The sequence below is a fragment of the Hevea brasiliensis genome, chromosome 12 (genome assembly GCF_030052815.1).
Source record: "Hevea brasiliensis isolate MT/VB/25A 57/8 chromosome 12, ASM3005281v1, whole genome shotgun sequence".
NCBI classification, from domain to species: Eukaryota; Viridiplantae; Streptophyta; class Magnoliopsida; order Malpighiales; family Euphorbiaceae; genus Hevea; species Hevea brasiliensis.
This window is the reverse complement of record NC_079504.1, coordinates 29044657-29065201: the sequence shown is the minus strand read 5'-3', so window position 1 is coordinate 29065201 and position 20545 is coordinate 29044657. Positions and strand designations below refer to the sequence as shown.

Sequence of the window (20545 nt, the reverse complement as noted above, 5' to 3'; positions counted from 1 at the left end):
TCTGAAGGAAGGCCTGCAAGAAAACTCATAACAGCCAGTTGCTCCCGTTGGGCCTGCTGAACTTTCACATCAGGATTAAAAGGCAACAATACATTAAGTTCCTCATATACCCGTTTAAAATCCATAAAATAAGCTGTGAGAGACTTATCCTCTTTCTCAGCACAATAGAATGCCTTACAAACATCATAAATACGGGAGATATTCCCTTTACCAGAATACAAAAAATCTAAGTAATCCATCAATTCCTTAACAAATTCACAGTGATTAATTAAACTAATTACCTCACTGTGAATTGAGTTCCAAAGCTGCAAAAACAACCGAGCATCCTCCCTTAGCCAAGTTTGTCGTATATCATCCGTAGGTGAATCTTTAGTAAGGTGATCATCCTTATCAATGCTACTCAAATAGACCCTAACAGTCTTACTCTACTCCAGGTAATTCGAACCATTAAGTTTGTGTTCCGTGATCTTAGTCCTCACTGGAATCACATCAGAAATAACATTCTTATTGTCTGTCATTTGTTGAGACAAAAAAAACTAATCGAAACGCTAATCCAAAGTGCTTACAGCAGCAAAATAATCCAAAATCACAAATCAAGCAAATACCGAAATAGGATCTGAGAGCAAAACCTCAGAACTCCTTTAATGGTATAGTGGATCAAGCAACAGCACACAGTGGTGGAATGAGGGGGTTGAGGGGACGCTGGCGATGTTGATCAGAGTCGAAACGGCCGGTCGGCGGCTAAGGTCTCTCCTGAGCTGGGTGGTGAGAATAAATAGTCACCCTAGATAGATGACCTGCTCTGATACCATGTAGAAAGAGATGATTCTCCTTAATTTCAATTAATCTGTACATGGGTATATATATACAATTGATTCCTATAATTGTGTTCTACTAATTAAGAAGAAATTCTAAATAAGAAATCCTAAATAGGAATGCAGAATACAGAATATACAGAGAAATAATATAGTGATTGACTTTCCATAACAGTTTTCATTAAATTAGATTTACTTGTAAAACTAATAATCTTGTATATAAATAGGCATATGCATAGAGTCATTGATACATATGAAAAATATAGAAATTTCTCTCAAATACATTAGTTTCATCATTGTATCAGAGCTTTCAATTAATTAAGGAAGGCTTTAGTATTGTTGATCGGTATTGTTTAGTGTACTGTTCATGTGCACTGTTTATAAGTATTGTTAGGCATACTGTTCATGGGCACTGTTCATGAGCACTCTTCATGGGTATTGTTTATTGGCACTGTACACAACACGTGGACCTCTGACTTTTTCAACTGTTCCTCGTGTGTTGTGCTTCTACCTAGCTGTTGTCCTTAATCTAACCATAAGCGAATGTCTAAAACAGTGGATTACTCTGAAAGAACAAATGATATTGGTATTTTTTCCAATCAAGAAGTTTAATCCCTAATGCATTTGTCGTCTCGACTTGAATCTCAATCTTCCACGGTTGACTCTTTCAACTTTGTCAAATTAGGTAATATTTTTCTTACCAATCTTGATAAATCTTGTTGGATTATAGAATATAGAGCAAACAAACGTATGACAGGCTCTTGAAATAAATTCTCCACCTATTCTTCATGCTCAGGAAAAGAAAAAGTCCGTATGGTGGATGGTTTATTAACAATAATTTCTGGTATAGGTTCTGTTATATGTACTCCTAATATAAATCTCACTTCAGCTCTTCATATTCCCAGCTTTCCTATTAATCTTTTATCTGTCAGTTCTGTTACTTAAGCTCTTAATTGCAAAAATAAATTTTTTTCTACTCATTGTATATTTCAGGATTTGAAAATAGAGAAAATGATTGGCAGTGATAGATTGCGAGATGGTCTGTATTTTAAATCGACTGGCTATGTTATATGATAGTGAGTGTTGGGCACTGAAGGAGTCGTATGCGTCTAAGATAAGTGTTGCGGAGATGAGAATGTTAAGATGGATGAGTGGCCATACTAGACTAGATAAAGTTCGTAATGAGAGTATTAGAGAAAAGGTAGGAGTGGTGCCAATTGAGGATAAGTTGAGAGAAGGGAGATTGAGGTGGTTTGGTCATGTGAAACGTAGACATACGAAGGCTCCAGTTAGACAAGTAGAGCACATTAGGTTAGAGGATAGAAAAAAAAAGGGATAGACCTAAATTGACTTGGAGGAGAGTAGTACAACATGACCTAGAAGCATTACACATTTCTGAGGATTTAACCCAAAATCGTTTAGAGTGGAGAAAGCGAATCCATATAGCCGACCCCAAATTTTTGGGATAAAGGCTTAGTTGAGTTGAGTTGTAGCTCCTCAAATCTTAAAGCAAACCAGGATTTGTTAGAACAGACTATGAGTGCTAATGAGAAGATTATCTAGTAGCATAGGAGATTAGGACATCTATCTTTTTCTTCTTTAAAAAGGTTATATCCTAATTTGTTTAGAAGTTACAACTCAGAATTACTAGTTTGTGATGCTTGTGAATTTGTTAAACACACAAGACAATCTTATTCTTCAACGGATAATAGAAGTTTGATTCCTTTTATGACTATTCATTCTGATATATGGAGACCTACCCAAACTACTTCTTTGTCTGGATATAAATAGTTTGTCACTTTTATTGACTGTTGCACTAGGCTAATATGAGTTTATTTTATGAGAGAAAAAAGTGAAGTGTTTTCTTCCTTTTAACAGTTTCACAAAATAATTTGCACACAGTTTAATGAAAATGTTAAAATCATAAAAACTGATAATGGCGCAGAATATGTTAATAGTATTTTTCTTGCTTATTTGGATTCAAATGGTACAGTGCATCAAACTAGTTGTGTCAAGATTAGTAAACAAAATGGGGCGTCTGAAAGAAAAAATAGACATTTATTGGAGGTGGCTCAATCTCTTATGTTTACTATAAATCTACCTACACCTTATTGGAGGAATGCAGTTTTTGCTACAACATATCTTATCAATAGAACGCCTCTAAGAACATTGAACTTTAAGTGCTCTTTAGAGGTTTTACAATGCCATAATTCTTATACTGTTCCTCCAAAAATTTTTTGATGTGTATGTTTTGTCCATAAAATAAATATTGAAAAGTTAGAACCTAGAGCTTTTAAATGTGTGCTTATATGTTATTCTAGTACTCAAAAGTGCTATAAATGTTATTATCCTCCTACTAGAAAATATTTTGTTAGTATACATATTACCTTTAGAGAATCTGACCCTTATTTTCCTATAAAGTCACCTCTTCAAGGGGAGCATAAGGAGGAAAAAGAAGAGGTGTTTTTTCCTAATCAGGTTATTAGACTTGGGTCACACATTGGTAATGAGCCATCTAAACCAGGACCAACCACCTCAGAGGGAGACTATTAGGCTTGAGTCACACCTTAGTAATGAGCCATCTAATCAAGACCAACCACCTCCTTAAACCTTAGAGAGATTGAATAGATTAGATTTAAGAACCTACATGCGTCGGAATAAGACAGATACAGTCATTGAGCTTGATACACCTGATCAACCAACATCCCTAGAATCAATTCCTAAAGAATGTGGTGACTCTCCTTTACTTTCTGATGATCCTAAGTCTATTTCTGAGTTGAATTTTACTATTAATAATCTTGATGTTCCTATTGCTCTCAGAAAAGGAGTCAGGACTTGTACTAAGCATCCTATTTTTAATTTTATTTCCTATAACTCCTTGTCTCCTTCCTATAGAGCCTTTGTCTTATCTGTTTCTTCAGTTTCTATACCACAGGGTTGGAAGGAAGCATGTCTTGATCCAAAATGGAAGATTGCTATGGTTGATGTTGTGAAAATGTTTTCTCATTTTTCTCAAAGAAAGATTACAACATATTTATACAATTGTGATCCTAACTAAGAAGGAAAGTAATCCTATAATTAAGCAAATACATATCTGCAATGCTATAAGTTAGGAATACAAATAAATATACAAATTTGACATTCCATAACACTCCCCCTCAAGTTGGAGCATAGATGTTAATCATGCCCAACTTGCTACAAATATAGTCAACTCGAACTCCATTTAGAGCTTTTGTAAAAATATTTCCCAATTGCTCTCCTGTTTTGACATGCCCTGTTGAGACGACCTTCTGTTGAATCTTTTCTCAAATAAAGTGACAGTTAATCTCGATATGTTTAGTTCGCTCATGATACACAGGATTAGAAGCAATATGGAGAGCTACTTGATTATCACACCATAATTTTACAGGTAATGGAACCTTAAGACCAACCTCATCCAATAACTGAAGCACCCACATAACTTCACATACTGATTGTGCCATAGCCTGATATTCTGATTCAGCACTTGAACGAGAAACTAGACTCTGCTTTTTATTCCTCCATGATACCAAGTTTCCTCCAACATAAACATAATACCTTGTTGTTGATCTCCTGTCAATCTTTGATCTTGCCCAATCCGCATTTTAAAAACACTCAACATTTAAATGTCCATTATTGCTATACAAAATACCACGATCTGGAGCACCTTTCAAATAGCACAATATCTGTCCTAAAGCTTCCCAATGAGTAATAGTAAGGGAAGATATAAACTGACTCACAATACTGACAGAGTAAGCAATATCTGGATGAGTCACTGTCAGATGATTCAGCTTTCCAACCAATCTCGTATACCTCTCAGGATCATCAAATAGCTCACCATCTCCTGGTGAAAGCTGAATATTAGGAGTCATTGGTGCACTACATGGTTTAGCACCTAATTTCTAGTCTCTGCCAATAAATCAAGGATATACTTTCTTTGAGACAAGAAAATGCCTTTCTTACATCTTGAAACTTCAATGCCCAAAAAAAATTTCAACAAACCCAAATTTTTTGTTTGAAATTGAGTTTGAAGAAATGACTTAAGTGATGAAATGCCAGCAGAGTCACTTTCAGTAATGACAACGTCATCAACATATACCACAAGTAAGATTAAACCACTTTCAGAATGCTTAAAAAATATAGAATGATCAGAATTGCTCTTTTGCACACCATACCACTGTACCACCTCACTAAATCTGCCAAACCAAGCTCGGGGACTTTGTCTCAAACCATAAAGAGATTTGCGAAGCCTGCAAACTTTGTCCAACTCCCTCTGAGCAACAAACCCAGGTGGTTGCTCCATATATACCTCTTCTTAAAGATTACCATGAAGAAAAACATTCTTGATATCCAACTAGTGCAAAGGCCAATCATATATAGTTGCTAAAGAAATGAACAAGCGAACAGAAGTAAGTTTAGCTACAGGTGAAAAAACATCAGAGTAATCAACTTCATAGGTCTGAGCATATCCTTTTACCACAAGACGAGCTTTTAACCGAGCCACAGATCCATCGGGATTCACTTTTACTATGAACACCCATTTACAACCTACAACCTTCTTACCAATGGGCAGAGATACCAAGTCCCATGTACCATTAGTCTTTAGAGCCTCCATCTCCTCTCTCATAGCATCACACCAGCCCAGATGGGATAATGCCTCACTAACAGTTTTGGGAATATGAATAGAGTCTAAAGAAGTAACAAAACACCGAGAACAAGAAGACAATTGATTATAAGAAACAAAAGATGAAATAGGATAAGTACATGTGCGTTTACCTTTACGAAGAGCAATTGGTAAATCAAGGTCAGAATCAGGACCAGAAGCAAGAACAGGATCTCCCAACGAAGAAGCTGGTAGAGAGTTTGAGTTTGAGTCTTGGATCTCTTCCATCCTCCTGGGAAAGGTCCTGAAATAAACATGATGAACTGGTGGTTTAGGCTAAACTGGTACTGAGGCCGAAGGATCAGATGATGGGAGAGGACTAGACATAGTATATATTAAGAGATCATCCTCCTCCCCTGACTCTCATACACAGATGATTGAGAAAAAAATGGGTTAAATTTAAAAAATGTAACATCAGCAGATACAAGATATTTATTGAGTAGGAGAAAAACACTGATACCCCTTTTGAGAAAAAAAGGGGTTAAATTTAAAAAATGTAACATCAGCAGATACAAGATATTTATTGAGAGTAGGAGAAAAACATTGATACCCCTTTTGAAGATGAAAGTACCCAAGAAAGACACACTTGAGAGACTTGGGATCCAATTTGATAACCTGGGGATGAACATCACAAACAAAACAAGTGCACTCAAAGATACGAGGTTCAATGGGAAATAGAGACTTAGAGGGAAACAACACATTATAAGGAATGTCACCGTGAAGGACAGATGATGGCATACGGTTAATCAGAAAACAAGCTGTGGAGACTGCATCAGCCAAAAAATATTTAGGTACTTTCATTTGGAAAAGAAGTGCTCTAGCTACCTCTAGAAGGTAACGATTCTTTCTTTCGGTAACTCCATTTTGAGAAGGAGCATCAAAACAAGAGGTTTGATGGAGAATACCATTCTGTGACATATAATTCTGAAAATTGTTGCAAATGTAGTCTTTTGCATTATCACTTCTCAAGGTACGAACACATGCATTAAAATGTGTTTTGATTTCAACACTAAAGGCACAAAAGATAAAAAATAACTCTGAACAATTTTTCATTAAAAATAACTAAGTAACAAGAGAGTAGTCATCAACAAAGGTAACAAAGTACTTAAACCCAATTTTAGAAATGGCAGAACATGGACCCCATACATCAGAATGAACTAACTCAAAAGGAAACGAAGCTCGTTTATTGACTCGAGACACTATAGGTAAACGATGGTATTTGGTAAACTGACATGACTCACAATTTAAAACTAACAAAGACTGAAATTATGGACATAACTTCTTCATGACAGATAGAGAAGGATGGCCCAATCGACAATGAACTTCAACAGGACTTAAGGCACTGGAGCACACAAGAGATCTCAGCACCTGCTTGTCAATGATGTACAAGCCCCCAGACTCATACCCTTTACCAATAATCTGCTTCGTCGTAAGATCCTGAAAGAGATAATGATCGAGAAAAAATGAGACACAACAATTAAGGGTACGAGTAAGTTAACTAATAGAGAGTAAGTTAAAAGCAAATTTAGGTAAGCATAAAACTAAAGATACAGAAATTGAGGGTGATATATTGGCTACATCAGTACCCATGACACAAGATTTGAACCCATCAGCTAAAGTAATAGAAGAAGAGGAGTAATGAGGTTGAAATTGAGACAAAAGATTAGAGTTACCTATCATGTGGTCTGTAGCCCTAGAATCAATGACCTACTTTGAAGAAGATGACACAAGGTATGTAGTGAAATTACCTGACTCAGCAATAGCAGCGGCTAGTGAATTAGTGGGCTTTAGTGATGCCTGATACTGAAAGAATTGTGCATATTCTTCAGCAGAAACTAAAATAGTTTTTTTAGAAGGAGCAGCTATGGTAGACTCCTTGGCTGCTATATTCGCCACCTGAATCCGCTTATTCTTATTCTGAAGCTGTCGGCATTTTCTTTTTTGTATGCCCTAGCTCATGGCAATAATAGCACACAATGCAACCTGAGTCACGGTTATGGGCAACTTTCCCACTTCGCTGATTACCCCTATTGCCATTGAACCCTCCTCTGTTTCCTCCTCTTTTGCCCTGCCTCCCACTATTATTGCGACCAACCAAGGCACTGTTAACAAACTGGGGAGGTTAGGAAGATTCTGTGTGAAGTACTCTAATGAAAGTGTCATGCAGAGAAGAAATTTCAGAACCAGAAAGAATTTGAGATTTGGCAATCTCAAACTATGGAGGAAGACTTGCAAGAAAACTCACCACAGCCATTTCCTCCCTTTGAGCCTGGTGGACTTTCACATCAGGATTAAATGGCATCAATCCATTGAGTTCTTCATAAACTCGCTTAAAATTCATAAAATAAGCCGTAAGAGACCTATCTTGCTTTTCTGCTTTATAGAATGCCTTGCACACTTCATAAGTACGAGAAATATTTCTTTTGCTTGAGCACAAAAATTCTAAATAATCCATCATGTCTTTAACAAACTCACAGTGATTAATTAAACTAATTACCTTACTGCTAATGAAATTTTGAATCTGTAGGAACAATCAAGTCTACTTTGTATCATCATTAGGAAGATCTTTGGTAAGGTGATCATCCTTATCAATGCTTCGTAAAAAAATACGAACATTCTTGCTCCACTCTAAATAATTGAAACCATTAAGTTTGTGCTCCGTGATTTTAGTCATCACAGGAATTACATCAACAACCACATTTTTAGTGTCTGCCATTCTAAGAAACTTAACACAACCACTTTTATCAAGAAGCAAATTACCCAAAATTTCTTCAAAATTACCAAGATACACACTTAATCACAGAAAGCAATATCAAAACAAATACAAGATGACTCAGAAACAGACAACACGCTGGGATTGTCAAAAAAAATAGTGGAAACAGTACCGTTTTAAACCTCCTAACCACAAAAGGCACAAGAATCAAGGAGCTACACACCGGGTAACTTATCCCTATCCAAGAAGAGGTCGTCGGAAGTGCTCGGAAAAGAAACGGACAGCGACTGGACAGCGCATGTGCTCTGACACCCCAGCGCGTGAAACTGCGTTAATCCTTCTATCAGTGTGTGCGGCTCACGCGCAGCTGCACTGGTGACCGAACCTCCGAGAAGCTGGTAGCCGACGACCCAGCTGGCGTTTGGGGTGGGAGGTGAGACAAGATGGTCACCCTTGATGGTGACCCAATTCTCCATAGCCAAAAAGGTAGAAAAGAGAAAAAAAAAAAAAAAAAAGAAACAGGAATTTCCTTCGCAATAGCTCTGATACCATGTTGTGAAAATGTTTTCTCATTTTTCTCAAAGAAGGATTACAACATATTTATACAATTGTGATCCTAACTAAGAAGGAAAGTAATCCTATAATTAAGCAAATACACATGTGCAATGCTATAAGTTAAGGATACAAATAAATATACAAAGTTGACATTCCATAATAGTGGAGGAGATGAAAGCTTTGGCAAAGAATGGGACATGGGATCTTGTTACTCTCCCTGATGGAAAAAAACCAATTCAATGCAAGTGGGTGTTCACTGTGAAGCACAAAACAAATAGCTCAATTGAAAGATATAAAGCCAGACTTATAGCAAAGGGATTCACACAGACATATGGGGTGGATTATCAAGAGATTTTTGCCCCTGTTGCAAATATGAACACCATCAGGATTTTATTGTCCTGTGCAGCAAATCTTGATTGGAATTTACAACAGTTCAATGTCAAAAATGCTTTTTTCCATGGAGACTTAGAAAAAGAAGTGTATATGAAAATTCCTTAAGGATTTGATGATGAAAAAACCAAAAGGAAGATTTGCAGATTGAAAAAAGTTTTGTATGGCCTAAAGCAGTCTCCTAGGGCATGGTTTGACAGATTCAACAAGGTTGTGATCTCCTTTGGCTTCTGTCAGAGGAATGCTGATCACACTTTATATATAAAACATTGTAGAGGTAAGATCACATTACTTATTATTTATGTGGATGACATAGTAGTGACAGGAGATAATGAGAAAGAAATTGCAAATCTGAAGCAATGTATAGCACAGGAGTTTGAGATTAAGAACTTGGGAAAATTGAGGTGCTTTCTTAGAATAGAAGTTGTCAGATTAGATAAAGGGATCTTTATTTCTCAGAGAAAGTACATATTACATCTTCTAGAAGAAGCAGGTATGTTGGGCTATAAACCAACAGAGTCGCCCATTGAGACAAATCAGAGATTTCAAGCTGGAGTTGGAAAGCCAGTGGATTTAGGGAGATATCAGAGATTAGTTAGCAGATTGATCTATCTTTCACACACTAGACCAAATATAGATTTTGCAAAAAGTCTGGTGAGTCAATATATGCATAGTCCTCATAAATATCATTTAGAAGTTGTTTTTCACATTCTAAAATCTCTTAAATTTGCCCCTGGGAGAGGACTTCTTTTCTCGAAGCACGTACATCTTCAAATAAAGGCTTTTACAGATGCAGATTGAGTTGAATCTCTTGATGATAAAAGGCCAACAATGGGTTATTGTACTTTTGTTAGTGGTAACCTGATCACTTGGAGAAGTAAGAAATAAAGTGCGATTGCTAGATCCAATACAGAGGTTGAATATAAAGCCATAGCTCAAAGTGTTTGTGAATTGTTATGGTTATGAAAGTTAATGGAAGAACTGAAACTATCAGAAATAAATAGTTTATACTTGTTTTGTGATAAGAAAGTTGCTATTAGTATTGTCCGCAATCCAGTATAGCATTATCAAACCAAACATATAGAAATTGACCAACACTTCATAAAGGAGAAAATTGTAGATGGACCATTGAGAGCCTCTCATGTGACTTCTACTGATCAGTTAGCCGATGTGTTCACCAAGGGACTCAGAAGTAAAATATTTCATTCTCTAGTTTGCAAATTAGGCATATATAATATACATAAACTAACTTAAGGGGGAGTGTTGGAATCTTAATCCCTACATTAAAGGGATTATTATTTCTTTTTCTTTATATATATCTTGTTTCCTATTAGTATTAGTTTTCATTCAATTAGGTTTCTTCGCAAAGCTAAGAATCTTGCATATAAATAAGCATATGTACAAAGTCATTGATACATGTGAAAAATACAGAAATTTCTCTTAAATACATTAATTTTATCACCATGCATGAGGGTAACTTTGTGATCTTTGCCACATAAGTTTCTAAGCGCTCTCTTAAAGTTTAAATTTTCTCAAATTCTCACCCTGTTAACAAGCATAGTTATTAAAGGCTCAAGGCGTACCAAGGCACCAAGGGTCCTAGAGCCTAGGTGCAAGGCATGCGTCTGAATGAGGTGAGGCACAAAAATTAGAAAAAAAATCCATTAAAAAAATTAAATAAATGTGAAATTCCATCAAACTTAAAATAATATAAAATTAAACATAAGAACATTAATATATATATATATATATATATATATTTTTTTTTTTTTTTTAAAGGACACTAATATATAGTTTAAGACACTACTAATTACAACATTAATAGATTTCTACATTACAATTTTATTCTATTAAATTCTTCAACTTTTTTTTCTATTAAATTTTTTTTGAAAAAAAAAAAAGAATACAATAATAGCCAACAACAAAATTTTTCTATAACAACATAATGCAAATTATTTAGCCTAAAAATACAAAATAATTAAAATTTAAGTTTATTTGTAATTTATGAAGACCCAGCAAAAACACCACCCGAAAATGCCCATCCCCTCCGCAAAGTAATTAAGGTCAAACTAAAACATCAACACGACAGCATCAATGCATGCAAGTTGCCACGCTAAATCATCAAGAAGAAGAAGAAGAAGAAAGAAAGAAGAAGCAATCGCAAATGAGCAATAAGAAAAGAAGAAGAAAGAAGGAAAGAAACTCTCCAGGCGGGGGAGACAGCAAGAAAGAGAAAAGCAGTGGATAAAGAATAAGAAGAAGAAGAAGAAGAGGGTAAAAAAATATATATATACATACACACACAAACCCAGACCATGTATGTCTTCTTCTTCCTCCTCCTCTTTCTTCTTCTTTTTTTTCTTTTCATCACATAGTTATTAAAGGCTCAAAGCACACTAAGGCACCAAGGTGCCTTGGAGCCTAGGCGCAAAGCGCAGGCGTGCGCCCGAGCAAAGCAAGGCACAAAAAAAATTAAAATTAAAAAATTAAATACGTTCTATTACACTTTAAATAACATAATGCTAAACATTAAAAAAAAAAAGAGAGAGATAAGGAAATTAATAATTTATAATAATATAAACTCTATTTTCCTAATAGCAATTAGCAAGTAGTAACATACAAACCAATTTATAATACCATAATCCCAATTATAATAACAAAAACTAATAATTTATGATAATAGAAATTCAATTATTACATTTCTAATCTCTAATAATTTTTAATAAGTTTCACTAGTAAAATTTAATAGCAATTACCATCATTCAAGAAGATAAATACAATTTACTTCAATTATAAACCTAAAGGCTAATAACAAATTTAACCCATAAAACTAATAAAAAAATTTGAAGTAATAACATGTTAACATACTGTCACAATAAAGAATAGACAAAATCAGAAATTTAGAGAATTAAAAAAAAAAAGAAAATAACATATGAGAAGACAGAGCATGATTGAACAAAAATAAAATAAAATAAAATAAAATAAAAAGAGGGAGAGAGCAGCTGTCGACGAGACAAAGCGAGGGAAAGAGAGGACAGAGAACAACAAAAAAAGGGAGATAGCATCTGCTAGACGAAACAGAGAGAGAGAGAGAGCTCAGAAGATGAGTAAAAGAAAGAAGAAGGAAAAAACAAAGAAAGATATGTGCATACCTGGAGCTAGAGATCAAGGTCAGTAGCTTCTTCTTCTCTTTCTTTTTCTTCTTCTTATTCTTCTTCTTTTTCTTCTTCTCTTTCTTTGGTGGCTGGTGATAGGTTTTAAGTCAAAGAAACCCTATTTTTTCTTTTAAATGCGCCTGGACTCCATCTGTCGTGCCTAGGCGAGCCTCGTGCCTCGCAGCTCCTCGCTATGCCTGGGTACTCCTGGGTGATGTCCTGCGCCTCTTTCTTCTTCAAGTGCCACCTCCTGTGGCCCTTGCGCCACCACCTGTGCCCCTTGCGCCCTGCTCCTCAAGCACACCTTTGATAACATTGGTGAGTTGAGCCCCTTAGCGCATCTAATTGTTGCGACTGGGTATGGTGAAAAAATAGATGACCCAACCTTAAAAATGGGCACCTAGGCTTACTAAGGTGAGCCTCGACTCACCTGGGTATGCCTTTTGAACATCACCTTCCTGGACAGTTTTAAGGCACAGAACTTGGAGCCTCCCTTGCCTTGTGACTTTAATAAATATGTTAACTAGGTCTCCTACTTATAACCCATAAAAAAAATATCTTACCTGCTAAACACATTCAACCTTCACAATTGAGAGTCACAAAGTTCACCACCATGAAGAACTTCTAAGTTTTAAAAGGCCTACTGATCAGTTTTAGAACTTGTAAAAGTTTTGGCCAAAATTTTCTATTAATCTAGAGGATATTCTTGTAATGATATTCATCCCTTATTTAACTATTAGTCTAGAGCTATTTGTATGAAATTGAAATCCTAATATTAATTGTTAATAAATAACTTAACACAATAGTTTCATTTGTTATTCCTTTAATACGCCAACCTACAAAATGTTTATTTTGATTTTTTTCCCTATAATAATTGAGATCATAATTGGAAGTTTTGGCTAAAACTGACACAGAAGTAAAGTTTTCATTTTTATTGGCCCTTATGAAATATTAATGTAGTAAAATAACTCAGAGAGGCAAGTCACAATATTCTTCATCAACTTTAGGTTCTACAAGATATAAATCTAAGTAAAAAAACTTGAATAATTTTAGTAATTTCTTTTAATGCATCTCAAGACATTTAATCGTTCTTCCCCACCAAGTCCAGCAAATTAATGATGCATCTGAGATAAAATTTGAAACTGAAATTGAGTTTATGATTCTTTTCTAGACATAAATCAGTAGCAGCAAGGTTGTAGTCCTATCACCTATGGCGCATGATTTACATGACTCCATACTTAAGTACTCTAGCCCCTTAATAATATGTCAAAAATAAAGTGCACTTTTTAACTCCTTGTTTGTATAGACATACCTCCAATTTTAGCTGCTTCCTCATCAAAATTATCCTTGACCTATATAATTTCAAGTCAGTAAAACCTTTCCATAGATATTTGGAACTCTTAAACATCATAATTCAAATGTAGAAATGGCTATTAAGGAGATCTAGCAAAAGTAACGACTATATCTTCACAAGAAGAAGTCCTTCAAGCATTCCAGTTCAAACATAATCCAAATTGCAATTATATCACTAGTCATCATGAGAAATATGCAACAAAGAGATTGACAAGGTTACATATCTTCAAGCCAATAGCATATACATTCAGGAAATTGAGGAAAATTATTCTAACCTAGGATAACATGATAGTAAAATTTTATTTTCCCAGCCTGGCGTTCAAGGAATTACATATACTAAAGTATATTTTAATAGACTAAAATGCCAAAAAATTATTCGCAAGCACATATGCATATAGGCTGAGGCACTAAGTCAACAAAACTGTATAGTTATTATTAGTTAAAGGATTTTTGTATAATTTCTGCTTTGGAAAATGATACTTCAACAACAACAATGACAAGTATTTTAGGGATCATGGAAGTTTAGCAACTTACAGCCACTTACAGAAAGCTGCCAGATAATAAATGCTTAAAAGAAATTAATAGACTAATAATCCACTGTTAAAATCCCTTAATTACTATAATTTAGTTGTAAATTAGAAATCATTGTATTTATTGGCTATTATTAGTTTCCTATTTAGTCCTAACATTTGTATATAAATTAGAATTCTTGTAAATCATTTTGGTATAAAGAAATATAAAAGAAATTCTTCAAATTCTCTGTTTACTACATGGTATCAGAGCTATGCCAAAATTTTTTAGCATGAACAATGTAGTTCTGGGTAGTTTTTTGTGGGTTAAGCTTCTATGTCGTTCTAGGAAGGAATGTGATTGTCACCACCCACCTGAGGAGGAAGGACACCAGCCGATCGGCCTACGCCCAAAGTCCCACCGCCGTCCGATGAAGCATGTGAGCTCACGCGCCTCCAGAATTCTCTCGTCATTCTTCAAACGTCGGCGCAAGCACCCTTTTTCCAATGATTTCTTTGGTCGTGCCTCTTGCCGACAACCTTCCCTGTTCGGCTCTCTGACCAACGTGTTTCCACACCTGGTTTGCACATTTATTTTTCTGGTACCTTTCGTTGCCCAGTTTCTTGCTTTCTGCCTCAGTACCTATTCTTTTAAATTGAAAAATGACTGATGAAAAGAAGGAAGCCTCTAAAACAAAGACTGGATTTGTTGGTAATAATCCCTCTTCACAAATTAGTCCTGTAAAGTTGGATGAAACTAATTATTTGGCATAGTGTAGATCTTGTCTACTGTTCATTCAGGCTAGAGGACTGCAGAGGCATATCACTGGAGATAAGAAAAAGCCAGAAGTGCTAGTTCTATCTACAGCCAGTGAGAGTTGGAGAACTCTCTTGCTAAGTCATGGCTCATCAATTCTATGCAACCTCATATAGCTCGTGGGTATTTACTGTTGGATAGTGCAGCTACCATTTGGAGTGTTGTTTTTCAGACTTATTCTCAAGTTGGGAATGATGCACAAGTTTATGAGTTTAGGAACAAAGTTCATAGAATGAAACAAGGTGAATTGACCATTGCTTAGTATTATGTGGAATTGAGTGATCTATGGCAAGAGTTCGATTTCTATCAAGACTCTCAGGCTTCATGTCCGGCAATTTTCTTGTTGAGCTAAATGCGGAGTATGATCAGATTCGGGTCCAAGTGCTTGGTGAGGATCCTTCGCCCACCTGAAGGCAAACATACACTTATATTCAGCAGGAGGAGAGCAGAAGGAGTGTCATGATCAATTGTACAGTTGTTGATAAGGCTGGGCTGACTGCTAACTCCTTATGAGAACAGTCACATGGTCCATCAGATAAAGATCACTTGCATTGTGACTACTATGAAAAATCCCAGCACACTAAAGAACACTGTTGGAAGCTGCTTAGCTGCCCAACTAAAGGGCGTGGAGGAAAAAGGATGAGCTCTGCTAGACCACAAGCAAATATATCTAAGGCTGTGAGTGTTTCTGAAGATACTGCTATCACTGGGATGTTTTCCAATGAAGAGGTACAGACTTTGAGGCGATTCCTATAACAGCTTGAATCACAATCCACTACAGTTGCCTCTTTTAACTTCATCAACTCAGGTAATGCTTTTCTTGCCAATCATAATAATTCATATTGGGTTATAGATTCTGGAACAAACAAACATATGACAAGCTCTTCAAATAAATTCATATCTTATTCTCCATGTTCAGGCAAAGAAAAAGTCCACACTGCGGATGGATCCTTATCTAATATTTCTGGAATAGGTTCTGTTAAATGCACTCCTACTATAAGTCTTAGTTCTGTCTTACATGTGCTTAGCTTTCCTATTAACTTTCTGTCTGTCAGTTCTATCACAAAAGCTCTCAACTGTAAAATTGAATTTTTTTTCCACTCACTATGTATTTCAGGAGTTGATAACAGGGAGAACGATTAGCAGTGGTAGATTGCAAGATGGGCTATATTTATTGAATAATTGTGTTGATCAGGCTGTAGAAAGAGATGATTCTCATTGATATCAATTAATCTGTACATGGGTATATATATACAATTGATTCCTATAATTGTGTTCTACTAATTAGGAAAAAATCATAAATAAGAAATCCTAAATAGGAATGCAGAATACAGAATATACAGAGAAATAATATAGTGATTGACTTTCCATAACATAGTGATTGACTTTCCATAACACTCCCCCTCAAGTTGGAGCATAGATGTTAATCATGCCCAACTTGTTACAAATGTAATCAATCCTAGCTCTATTCAGAGCTTTTGTGAAAATATCTCCTAACTGCTCTCCAGTTTTGATGTGTCCTGTTGAGATGATCTGTTGTTGAATCTTTTCACGAATAAAGTGACAATCAATCTCAATATGTTTGGTCCGCTCATGAAACACCGGATTATAAGCAATATGAAGAGCAGCTTGATTATCACACCACAATTTCGCAGGCAGAGAGGTCTTAAAACCGGTCTCATCTAGTAATTGAAGTATCCACATTACCTCACATACTGATTGTGCCATGGCTCTGTATTCGGATTCAGCACTAGATCGAGAAACTACACTCTGCTTCTTGCTTCTCCAAGACACCAAATTTCCTCCAATAAAAACGCAATATCCAGTAGTTGACCTCCTGTCAACCTTAGATCCAGCCCAGTCGGCATCTGAAAAACATTCAACTTTAAAATGCACATGATTACCATATAGCAAACCTCTTCTGGAGCGCCCTTGGATAACACAAGATTTGTTCCAAGGCTTCCCAATGAGCAACGGTTGGGGAAGACATAAAGCGACTTACCACACTAACGGCATAAGCAATGTCGGGCGAGTGACTTTAAGGTAGTTCAATTTTCCTACCAATCTCTGTATCTCTCTGGATCTTCAAACAACTCACTATCCCACAACTATGATTGTAAAGTTGGAGTCATTGGTGCGCTACAAGGCTTAGCACCTAATTTTCCTGTCTCTGTCAATAGATCGAGGAAATATTTTCTTTGAGACAAGAAAATACCCTTCTTACTTCTTATAACCCGATACCCAAGAAATACTTTAACAATCCCAAGTCTTTGGTGCAGGCGAGTTTGGAGGAAGGTTTTAAGAGATGAAATACCTGCAGAATCACTCCCAGTGATGACAATGTCATCCACATAGACTACCAAGAGAATTATGCCAGCCTTAGATTGCCCATAAAATACTGAGTGATCACACTTACTCTTTTGCATACCAAATTCTGTCTTGCTTCTTTGAATCTCCCAAACCATGTCCTAGGACTTTGTTTCAAGCCATAAAGAGACTTAGAAGCCTACAAACTTTACCCAACTCCCCGAGCAACAAACCCGGTGGTTGCTCCATATACACCTCCTGAAGATCACCATGAAGGAAAGCATTCTTGATATCCAATTGATGCGGAGGCCAATCATATGTAGCTGCTAAAGAGATAAACAAGCGAATAGAAGTAAGTTTAGCTACAGGAGAAAAAGTATCAGAGTAATCAACCCCATATGTCTGAGCATATCCTTTTGCTACAAGGCGTGCTTTTAACCTAGCCACAGAACCATCAGGATTTACCTTTACTGTAAATACCCATTTGCATCCAATAGCTTTCTTACCAGTGGGCAAAGGCAATAGTTCCCATGTACCATTAGCATCTAAAGCCTCCATTTCCTCTTTCATAGCATCACACCGGCCCGGGATGAGGCGGTGCCTCATTATGATTATTAGGGATAGGAGCAGTCTAAAGAAGTAATAAAACACCGAGAACAAGAAGACAATTGATTATAAGAAACAAAAGAAGAGATAGGATAAGTACATGAACGTTTACCTTTACAAAGAGCAATGGGTAAGTCTAGATCAGAATTATGATCAGTATGAGGTACAGGATCGCCCAACGAAGTAGCTGGTGGAGGATCTGAGTCAGGAATCTCAATCTCTGGAATAAACATGAACAACGGGAGGTCGAGCAGGTCTAGAGACAGAAGGAACAGGCTGTGGGAGAGGACTAGACATTGGTTGGACAGTATATATTAAGAGATCATCCTCCTCCCCCTGACTCTCATACACAGATGATGGAGGAAAAAATGGAGTGGACTCAAAAAATGTGACATCTGCAGAAACAAGATAACGATTAAGAGTAGGAGAGAAACAACGATACCCTTTTTGGAGCCGGGAGTACCCAAGGAAGACACATTTGAGAGATTTTGGATCCAATTTAGTAACCTGTGGGCGAACATCACGCACAAAACAGTACAACAAAAAATACGGGGTTCAATAGGGAATAAAGATTTTGTAGGAAACAAAGTAGTATAAGGAATATCCCCATTAAGGACAGAAGACGGCATACGATTGATCAAAAAACATGCCGTAGAAACTGCATCAGCCCAAAAGTGTTTAGGTACTTTCATCTGAAAAAGAAGAGCACGAGTTACCTCAAGAAGATGACGATTTTTCTTTCGTACGCCATTTTGGGATGGGGTATCCATACGGAAGGCGATGAAGAATGCCATTTTGTGTCATATAAGACTGAAATTGTGCTGAAAAATATTCTTTGGCATTATCACTTCTTAATATACGCACAGAAATATTAAATTGAGTTTTGATTTCATTACAAAAGGCACAAAAGATAGAAAACAACTCGAGCGATTCTTCATTAAATATAACGGGTAACACGAGTAATCATCAACAAAAGTAACAAAATAACGAAATCCAGTTTTAGATGTAATAGAACAAGGACCCCAAACATCGGAATGAACTAACTCAAAAGGGATGAAGCGTTTATTGACTCTGAACACGAAGGCAAGCGATGATGTTTTGCAAACTAACACGACTCACATTCTAGTCTTGATAAAAGCGAAATTGAGGACACGGCTTCTTCATGGTAGACAAAGAAGGATGACCCAATCTACAATGAGCTTCAAGAGGTGTTAAATTCTTTGGAGCAAACAAGCGACCGCGGTACATGATTTTCGAATGTAGAGACCACGACTCGCGTCCTCTACCAATAATCGCCGTCGTAAGATCACGAAACAAACACCGGTCAGAACAAAGGAAAGCAGAACAATTTAAGGTGCAGTAAGTTTACTAACGAAAGTAGATTAAAGAGAATTTTGGTAGACACAAAGCAGAAGACAAAGAAATTGGCGAAGTCGGGTTCGCGATTCGAACCCATGACACAAGAAGTAGAACCATCGCTAAAGTATGATAGAGAAGTGAGATTAGGTGAAGCGGATAGAAGACTAGAATTACGTCATGTGATGCATGCACGAGAATCAATAACCCATTTGGATGAAGAAGACACAAGGCATGTAGTGGATTTACGACTCGTGATCGCGATGTGAGAACTGGTAGGCTTTAGAGATACCTGATACTGGGAAAATTGTGCAAAATCCTCTGCAGCTACTAAAATAGTTTTCTCAGAAGAAGATACTGTAGAATTCTCTGCTGCCATATTTGCCATCTGTGATCGCTGATTTTTTCTCTGAAGTTGCGGACAATTATATTTTGTATGGCCAGGCTCATGGCAATAATAACAAATGACTCCTCTTGAGTCCTGATTAGAACTAGCCTCCCCATTACGCTGATTATACATTTGCTGTAATTCCTCCTCTACTTCCTCTTCTATTACCTGTTGTGCATTTGGATTCTGGCTAATAAGAGCACTCTTGGCGGTTGTGAAGATTGAGTACTCTGTCTGAAGGACCCGTGTGAACGTTTCATGCAAAGAGGAAATCTCGAGCTGGAGAGAATCGAGATTTAGCGGTCTCATACTACGAAGGAAGGCACAAGAAAACTCATATGACTAGTTGCTCCGTTGGGCCTCTTTGAACTTTCACATCAGGATTAAAAGGCAACAATACATTAAGTTCCTCATATACCCGTTTAAAATCCATAAAATAAGCCGTGAGAGACTTATCCTCTTTCTCAGCACGGTAGAATGCCTTACAAACATCATAAATACGGGAGATATTTCCTTTACCAGAATATAGAAAATCTAAGTAATCCATCAATTCCTTAACAAATTCACAGTGATTAATTAAACTAATTACCTCACTATGAATCGAGTTCCGAAGCTGCAAAAACAACCGAGCATCCTCCCTTAGCCAAGTTTGTCGTGTATCATCAGTGGGTGGATCTTTAGTAAGGTGATCATCCTTATCAATGCTACGCAAATAGACCCTAACAGTCTTACTTCACTCCAGGTAATTCGAACCATTAAGTTTGTGTTCCGTGATCTTAGTCATCACCGGAATCACATCAGAAATAACATTCTTATTGTCTGCCATTTGTTGAGACAAAGAAAACTAACCGAAACGCTAATCCAAAGTGCTTATAGCAGCAAAATAACCCAAAATAACAA

General features: G+C 36.5%; 1 protein-coding gene across 4 annotated transcripts in view; it reads right to left on the bottom strand.

Moving 5' to 3' along the window:
• The window catches only part of LOC110646479 (uncharacterized), a 33908-nt gene that overhangs the window by 6165 nt on the left and 7198 nt on the right, over nucleotides 1-20545 (bottom strand). For all 4 annotated transcript variants that reach the window (XM_058131423.1, XM_058131424.1, XM_058131421.1 and 1 more), the window contains one exon: nucleotides 13622-13661. In XM_058131423.1, coding sequence (XP_057987406.1) covers nucleotides 13622-13661 — 40 coding nt within the window. The remainder of the gene's footprint in view (nucleotides 1-13621; nucleotides 13662-20545) is intronic.